The sequence below is a fragment of the Cryptomeria japonica genome, chromosome 2, assembly GCF_030272615.1.
Source record: "Cryptomeria japonica chromosome 2, Sugi_1.0, whole genome shotgun sequence".
NCBI lineage: Eukaryota > Viridiplantae > Streptophyta > Pinopsida > Cupressales > Cupressaceae > Cryptomeria > Cryptomeria japonica.
Genome location: NC_081406.1, coordinates 98688556 through 98697495, shown reverse-complemented (window position 1 = coordinate 98697495; position 8940 = coordinate 98688556). Strand labels below are relative to the sequence as shown.

Below are 8940 nucleotides of genomic sequence, written 5' to 3'. Positions count from 1 at the left end.
TTGTCTTCTTTGTAGAGGTCTCTCAACTCCTCCAACCCCACACTATGCAATTTAACCTCTTGTATGGTCATGACTCTCCTAATGAGTACATCAGAAACTTTATTTGAGGTGAACTTCTTATGCTTGATAGTGAAGGTATAAGATTGTAGGTATTCTACCCACTTGAGGTGCTTCTGATTCAACTTCTCTTGTCCATTCAGAAAACTAAGGGCATGGTTGTCAGTATAGACCACCAACTCTTTGGGTAGAAAGTAATGATGCCACCTCTTCAAGGCTTGCACCATGCCATGCAACTCCAAGTCATACACAAAGTACTTTTGTTTTGCTTCATTCAACTTTTTAGAGAAAAAGGCTATGGGAAGACCCTCTTGACTCAAAACAGCCCCTATTGCTCTTTGACTAGCATCACGCTCAACTGTAAATAATTGATTGAAATCAGGTAACCTAAAGGTAGGTAACTCATCTATCTTCTTTTTCAACAACTCAAATCCCTTTTGGGCCTCCTCTGTCCACCTAAACTGACACTTAACTCCCCCTTTGATAGTATTGAGCACAAGAGCACACACATGACTAAAGTTTCTTACAAACTTCCTATAAAAGGAGGCTAACCCATGAAAGCTCCTAACATCATTGATATTATTAGGTGTAGGACAACTAAGGATTGCCTCAACCTTACTAGGATCCATTTTTAGACAACCTTGTGAAATGACAAAACCAAGATATACAAGTTCAATCTTGAGAAACTCACACTTTTCAAGGTTGATTTTGAAATGTGCCTTCTTGAGCTTCTTCGAGACCATCTCCACATCCTTGAGATGTTCTTCTTTGGACCTGCTAAAGATTAGAATGTCATCAAGATATAAAATCATAAATTTACCTATGAACTCAACCAAGACTTCATTCATGAGGCTTTGAAAGGTGCTAGTTGCATTGGTAAGGCCAAATGGCATGACCAACCACTCATAGAGGCTAGCATTGGTCCTAAAGGTTGTCTTCCATTCATCCCGTAGTCTGATTCTTATCTAATGATAACATAATTTTTAATCCACCTTTGTGAAGTATCTTGCACCCCCAAGATTGTCCAATAGGTCTTCTATCCTTGGCATAGGGAATCGGTACCTTATAGTGATCTTATTGATTGCTCTGGAATATGTACACATTCTCCATTTTCCCCGTTTCTTGGGTTCTAAGATAGTAGGTATAGCACATGGACTCAAACTCTATTTGATGAATCCTTTGTCCAAGAACTCCTGCACATGTTTGGCAATTTCTTCATTTTGAGTAGGTGTCATTTTGTAGGCAGCCTTGTTAGGAAAACTTGCCCCTAGAATTAGGTCTATTTGGTGATTTACATCCCTCATTGGTGGAAAAGAATCAGGTAGATCTTCTCCTATTACTTCTGCATATATTTTGAGTAGACCCTTCACCTCTTGTGGCACTTCTTCCATTGGATCTACCTTACCTTCTTCACTAGGTTTGAACGCAATAGCATACCCTTGATCTCCTTCTTGTTTCATCACCTTAAGAAACTCTTTCCCACTCATCATCATCACACTTGATCCCACTTGTTTTTCCTCTTTTGGACTAGGTAATGGATCCATTTGATACCTCTTACCATTCTTGATAATGAAATAGCTATTCTTCTCACCATCATGTTGAGCCTTTACATCAAATTGCCATGGACATCCCAACAACAAATGGAAAGCATCCATAGGGAATATATCACATAAAATCTTGTCCTTATACTCACCAATCTCATAGTCTACCCATGCTTTCTCATAAACTAAGACATGTTGGCCCCGGTTGAGCCATGACACCTTGTAGGGAGTGAGATATGGCAGCCTCTTTAACTTGAGTTTATCCACCATTTCAGTTGAAACTATATTCTCAGTTGAACCTGAGTCTACAATCACTTTGCAAATCTTGCCTTGAGACTTACAAGTTGTTCTAAACAAACTCTTCCTTTGTGGTGGCTCTTGAGCTTGAGGAATCTTCAACAAAGACCTTCTTAGCATTAGACTTTCACCATCTGTCACTAGGCGTACCTTGCTGAGAGGGGAAGACACACTTCAATTGTCTTCTTCCTGCACTAATTGTGTTCTTCTCTCACCCATGTATGAGTGTGAAGAACTAGTTGCTTACTCCGGACACCTTCCCATTGTGTGGCCAATTTGATTACAATTGTAACATCTACTGATGAAAATTGAATTTCCTCTTCCTGAACTTCCAAATCTGCCCCTAGAATTGTTTCTTCCTCTTAACTATCCTCTAAATTGCCCCTTTGAAGAGTCTCCACCACCTTCTTTCCTTGAGTTTTCTTCATTCCTTGATGTTTGTTGTCCTCTACTAAAAGTGCCCCTTCCTCTAAAGGATCTACCACCTCTAAACTTTTGATTTTGTTCACTCCTCTTCTTGATTTTGTCTTATGCCCTTAATGCTAACTGAAAACACTTATGAATGGTATCAGGAGTAAGGATACTGATTTCATCTTGTATATTTTGTCTCAATCCATTCATGTATCTAGCCAATTTCTCCACCTCATTCTCATGCTTCTTAGCTCTGAGGCTTAGTTTATGGAATTCCTCTGTGTAAGCATTGAGATCTAGCTCCCTTTGTTTTAGATTTTGCAGTCTCTTATGAATTTGAACTTCATAATCTCCTGGAAGGAATTGTTCCTTAAGTCTGATCTTCATACACTCCCATGAAGTTATCTTCTTTTTGCCTTCTTGTATCCTTTCTTCTTGCATCATATTCCACCAAACCAATGTTGATCCTCTCATTCTTGATTTGGCCACATTAACTCTTTTCTCTTCTGCTACCTCTTTGTAATGAAAATGATTATTGAGAGCTTCTATCCAATCTAGCAACTCTTCTCCATTGAGGTTTCCTCCATATGTGGGTAATCCATCCAGATTGTCCTTAGAAATGGATTTGACTACATCTAGGAATAACTTTTGGTCTTGAGGCATAGCTACTGCTGTTGGTTCCTCTCCATCTTCCACTTCTTCATCAGTCTCATCACCCCATTCTATCTTAACCTATCCCTTCTCCTTCTTTTCCTCACTGGTTCCTCTGCTTCCTTCTATATCCTTCAATCCTTCTATCATCTCTACCACCATCTATTGGATGGCTTATGGAGTCATTGCCTTTGGAGGCCTTGAACTTGCTTCTGATTCTTCACAATCTGATATACACCAAATATTTCAAAGAATGGCTCTGATACCACTCTATTGCAAAGATCTTATGCCTAGCTCTCCAATTCACCCTTACTCACCCCAACTCCTCAACTCACCCTTCTACTCAAGATCCTCCAAGGTACCTTTTTAGGGTACACTCCTTAGACCTCCAAGGCCTAAAACTCTATTGGCTTGCCTCCTAGGTATAGCCTTTTGAGGTTTCTTGTTGGTTCTAACCCAAATCTCTGATTTTGAGATGGTCTCCTACTAGGTTCCCAAAGCTCCAACTAGGCTGCAAAGACCTCCACCAAGGATCTTCACTCTAACAATATGCTTAAAGGTTGTGGTTAAGTTGTGTAGGTATTTTCAAGGTCATTTTATGCATTGACAAGGTCTGCACCTTCCTCCCAAGCCCTAGGATTTCAACTTGCTTCTACCGGCTGCTATTAGGCTTAATTGACAAGCCCTTCTTTGACTATTTTTTGGTCTTTTTCCCAAAAATTTCCTAACAAACCCCAGATATTTTTACATATTCAAATACCCATTTGGAAGTTACACAAGATCAATCATTTTTCCATCTGGGTTTGTTGTACAACTAAGGTTACTGAAAAAGAGCTATTTTTAAGGGGTTTAGGGCTTCCAAGCAGTTTTGGAAGATGTGCTCCAAACTCTTCACCAGTCACAATCGCCAACCCAAAAAAAATTGGATTTTTTTATTAAACTTGTAAAAATTTCCAAAACATTATGGTTTTCTGGGGTGTCACTTCTCCATGGCATTGAAAATGAACAATCTTTGCTGCCCCCACACACTAGCTACAAGCTTGTGTGTTATTCATCTCACCCATTCTCTTCCTTGTGGCCTGCAAAAACAAAAAACACATACTATAAAAATATTTGTAGATCCTACCCAAGGCATCCAATGGATTGCAACTTGTTCCATTCATGGATGCTTAGGTAAAATGCATTTTTACAGTCAAAACCCCAAGTTTCAAGGGTTTGTGAGCAACTTTTACAAAAACAGTGATAACTTTTGATCCAGGGCACTTCAGACCTTCATATTATACTTGTTGGAAAGATAAAAAAAATTTCTAACATCCTCTTCTATTATGAGCACCATACCAAACTGTACAGGTCATACAAAAGCAGAAAATCAAAGCAAAAATGGTCCAAACGTGAGGAAAAGCATAGGAAACCCTTGGCAAGTGAATTGAATGCAAACCAAAAGTTGATTAGCCTGTTATTGGAGATGCTAAGAAGGTTTTATACACCATTTTAATTTGGTTCCAACCAACTTCCAATGCCATTTCCTTCATGGACAACTTTTGCCTAAAAATGCAAAAGTTGTCATGACCAATTTTTGACAACTTTTACCTATGAGTACAAAAACACACTCCAAGGCTCTCAAGGCCTTAAAATAACTCAAAATTCATCCCACAATGGATTTAAACAATTTCCAAACATTCTAGCAAGTTTCTAGGCATCCACCTAGTACAAACCAAAAATTGACATTTTGACAACATTTCAGGATAATGACAATTTTCGATCCTGAGCACAACAAAAGTGTGGACAACCAAACTATGGCTTCAAAAAGTATCATAGGATTTCTTCCACCTTATTACAACATAAAATAACTTGAAATCACATAAAAACTCTACAATGCAAGAAAAGACAACTTTGAGCTAGGTGCTCTGCACCACTCTCTCTCTCACTCTCTTTATCTCTCTTAGGTATCTCTCTTTCCCTCCCTCCCTCTATCTATCTTGGTAATTCTCTCTTCTCTCTCTCTCTCAATTATCTCCCTTCCTCCCTCCCTAACTCTCTAACTTTCTTTCTCTATCTCCATGTCTCTCTGGTCTCTCTCTCTCTCCATAGAGAGGGAGAGACATAAGGATGGGAGTAGAGAGGGAGGTTGGAAGGAATAGAGATGGGGATAAGGAGGGGAGGAAAGGTAGATAAGGAGAGAGGGTGGGAGAGACCTAGAGAGGGTAGATGTAGAGAGATGAGGGAGAGAGAGAAGTTCAAAAAGATAGAAAGAGGGGTAAGGAGATAGGGAGAGAGTGGAGAGGGGAGAGATATAGAAATGAGAACTAGAGCCTAAGGAGAGAGGGGTGAGAGACCTAGGGGAAAGATAGAGGTGAGAGAGATAGAGGGGGAAGAGAGGAGGGTAATGAGATAGGGAGGGAGAGGTAGAGACATAAATATAGATGGAAGGAGAGACCTATGGATGCTGAGAGACAAAGGGTGGGATGGAGAGGTAGTGATCGAGAGAATGGAGAGGGAGGGGAGAAAAACAATAAGAGAGGGAGAAAGAAGAAGAGAGAAGGAGAGAGGAAGGGATAGAGATGAGGGTAAGGAAGGAAGGTGAGGTGCAAAGGAAGAGAAGCTAGGAGAGACCTAGAGAATTAAAGATAGTGAGGAAGTGAGCGGGGGGGTGTAAAGAGAGAGAAGAAATATATAGTAGAGAGTGAAGGGTAGGAAAGAGAGGTAAGGAGGTAGTGTTATATCTTGGGGGAGATAGGAGTTAGTGAGATAGAGAGAGATAGAAATAGGATAGAGGAAGAGTGATAGAGAGGGATCTATACGTTTAGAGTCTGTGGGAGATAAAGACAATGACATAGAGAGAGCTAGAGAATACTACTAGGAGCATGTTGAATACTAAAGTTTGACTAAGTTTAAAAATTTAAATGATCGTCTAAAACTTAGAATATACATTATAACCCCTAGAGATCTAAAACCACTCTCAAACATCTTGCCAATATATACATGAAATATAGCTTAAAGTATGAGAAAGGAAAAAGACAATTTTCCAATTCTAAACTTTTGGCAAGCGCCAAATAGGTTTGGTGTGATCAAACCTTAGGCTTGGCACACCAAATATGGCGAACACCCTATTTGGCACACACCAAATGGCTTTATTTGGGCAAAATATATTGGCAACTTTTTAGTCCCCCATCTTGGTGTACTTACCCTTATGAGGCTTTCTTCAGTGGTGTGGTCTAAATGCTAGGAGACACCTTGTGGGGTATTAGATTTGGACAATTCCTAATTGCATAAGAGATTTGCATTCTAGTTGGAGATGACATATAACATCAAGTTGCAATTGTTTCCTAGTGCCTTGGCTAGCATTTTTTATCTGAATGTTGAGGGAAAGAAAGGAAAAATGAGAAAGGCATGGGAACTATTTAAGAAGGGTGTTAACCAGAACAATATGGCTGAGATGCAAGATTTTCTTGAAGATAATGAAGATTTATTCTCTCCTCTACAGGTAGTTAAAATGTATGAAATTAGTGTTGGGATTAGCTTCATCCTACACAAATATCTATAAAAGAACACCATGTAATCTTTATTTTCAATTTAATATAGGGAGCTACTCCCTTTGGTAGCATTTACCATTAATATATATATATAACACAATTATCTTAAATTCATGTGGCTTCCACAATCCATGAAGATCGTTAGTAATTTTCCAAATTCAGTTGTGTGTAGATTTTTCTCATCCACATGATCCATTATCTCAATGCATTTCATTTTGATGATGAATCATACAATATAATCCAAAATGTTGATGAAAAAGATCTACACACAACTAATTCCAAAAAATTACTAATGACAATTATCATAAGATTTTTTTATTTTATTTTTTAAATCACCACACCATCAAATTTAAACTCTCTATCCTTCACAAACATCTAAGAAAAGACTAAAACCAAAGCATACCTTTAATGTTATCAATAAGAATCGCAATTAACCCAAAATACAAAAGAAAAAAATAGATTAAAAAAAATGTCATGTGAATGTCACATTACTCCTATCCAACCATACATATAAAATCACCAAATAGGACTATCAAATTGAACTCCTCTCTTCCTCCCAAGCATGACAACAAAAACGTAATTTTCAAGTTATAATTAGATTTTGCAATCGGTCCAGATACAATGGAAAATAGGGGGAAAAAGGCGCCACACGACGAAAGGAGCGACCTCAAAGGACACGTCACACAATTTACGCGTACTACAGAAAGGCTTCTTTTCCATATTGTTTTTGTTTGTTCCTTCGTCAACGTTTTTGCGCTTGGCCTTCAATAGTGCAAATTACAGGGAGGGCTAAAGACACCAAAAACAGAGATGCCCCCTTTGGGAAATCTGGAGGTGCTCCTGGTCGACGCCCATGGCCTGCACAATACTGAATTTCTAAGTAAATTCAGTCATCTTCTCTCAATTTTTATGTTTGGAATCTATTACATCTTTTGCTTTTCGGCTGTAATATGATAACCGATTTCTTATGGATGAGACCCGGGCCTGCAGATCTAAAATATTTTTAGATTTTCTTGAGCTGCGCCAAATGGAATTTGCTCTAGTAAAAGAGATTAATGACCTTGATCTTCCAATTGTTTTTATTTGCAGGTAAGATGGATCCTTATGTTTTCCTAAAATACCAAACTCAGGAGCACAAGAGCAAAGTTGCATCCAGTAAGTATATTATACTATTTCCCTATATATTTTTACGGCAAACATTTTGTCACCAGCGTTATGAGTCTGTGAGGTCACAGATCTCAATTTTTACATGAATATTTAACAATAACAATCACAACATCAATATTTAACCATTACGATCATATTATGTTTCTATTTTATTTTATTTAGGGTTTACATGGTAAATATGTTGCAGATGAAGGCAGCAATCCAGAATGGAATGAGACATTTGTTTTCAAGCTCTCAGAAGGGGCTTCTGATCTGCTTATCAGAATACTGGACAAGGATAGATTCAGCGCCGATGATTTTCTTGGAGAAGCAATGTAAGTGAGAAATCTCTTCCAATTTGCACGGTTTGGTTTTCTTGAAATTTGATGTTTTTTAAGAAAGACAGTCTTGTAAATCCTTATGACTGCACAGTATTCCATTGAAAGGAGTGTTGACGGAAGGAAGCATACTCCCTACACCTTATAATGTGGTTCTCATGGACAAGACTTACTGTGGGCAGATCAAAGTGGGACTCACCTTCACTCCCAAGGCAAGTCACAATATTCTCTAAAAAATGGCTTCCAGTAACAATTCTGTTTTCATGACCATGGATATTACAGTGAGATCTAAAATAATAATCTTTAATATATCTGTTATTATAGAGAAGACATATCTCAAAAGCATAGTTATTTTGGGAATTCTTGATTTTTGGAAGATATTCACTAAATGACATGATTGATACATGTGTTGCAGGAAGAGTGTTATGTGGAAGAAGAAGAAGAGGAGGTGGAGGGAGGCTGGAAAGAAGGATCTTTATAACTGATTTTAGCTACCTGCCAATCCAGGTTCATAGCTTATAAATCGTTGAATATTAGTCTTCTTATTAAATATTTCTGGTGTGAAATAGGCCGAAGTTTTGACGAGTAGTTAGTTGAAGTCGAGGATTGGCCCTTAATAATTACTATCATTGTCTATGTTATTGACGGAGTTATACAATGAAAGTTGTCATAAACAAAATATATAGTTTTAAGAGTGATTTTATTTTTAAATGTATTTTAGTTGTGTTTTTAATTTTTGTGTATATAAGTTAAGTTTTACTTTATTCTATATTTGGTGTGTCTTTTTGTATCACGTTAGTATATCTATATTTAAAAATTATACGTTGGGGTCTATCTTTTGTCTTTTTTAAAAGGATTGTGCTGACTTTGTGTTGACCTCCTATACACGTATTATCATTTTAGAAGGTCCATCATACTTATTTGGAAAATTAATGCAAAAAAATGATGATAGATATCATTATTAAG

General features: G+C 37.8%; 1 protein-coding gene across 2 annotated transcripts; it reads left to right on the top strand.

Moving 5' to 3' along the window:
• Positions 1–7211: 7211 nt before the first annotated feature.
• Positions 7212–8694, top strand: LOC131050805 (elicitor-responsive protein 3). 2 transcript variants are annotated; one of them, XM_059216864.1, is made up of 5 exons: positions 7212–7370; positions 7580–7645; positions 7845–7971; positions 8069–8190; positions 8394–8694. In XM_059216864.1, exons 1-5 carry the CDS (start codon positions 7301–7303, stop codon positions 8453–8455), a joined length of 447 nt encoding a protein of 148 aa, XP_059072847.1. In that variant the 5' UTR covers positions 7212–7300; the 3' UTR covers positions 8456–8694. The 2 variants fall into 2 exon arrangements, with proteins under 2 accessions (XP_059072847.1, XP_057841065.2); XM_057985082.2 differs by having other exon boundaries at positions 7214–7370; positions 8069–8186; positions 8390–8694.
• Positions 8695–8940: the final 246 nt, after the last annotated feature.

Excerpts from the sequence above, each read along its gene's own strand:
- LOC131050805 (XM_059216864.1), top strand. The coding sequence starts at position 7,301 with ATGCCCCCTTTGGGAAATCTGGAGGTGCTCCTGGTCGACGCCCATGGC. Across the intron at positions 7,646-7,844 it reads CAAGAGCAAAGTTGCATCCA|ATGAAGGCAGCAATCCAGAA; the intron begins GTAAGTATATTA and ends AATATGTTGCAG. Across the intron at positions 7,972-8,068 it reads GATTTTCTTGGAGAAGCAAT|TATTCCATTGAAAGGAGTGT; the intron begins GTAAGTGAGAAA and ends ATGACTGCACAG.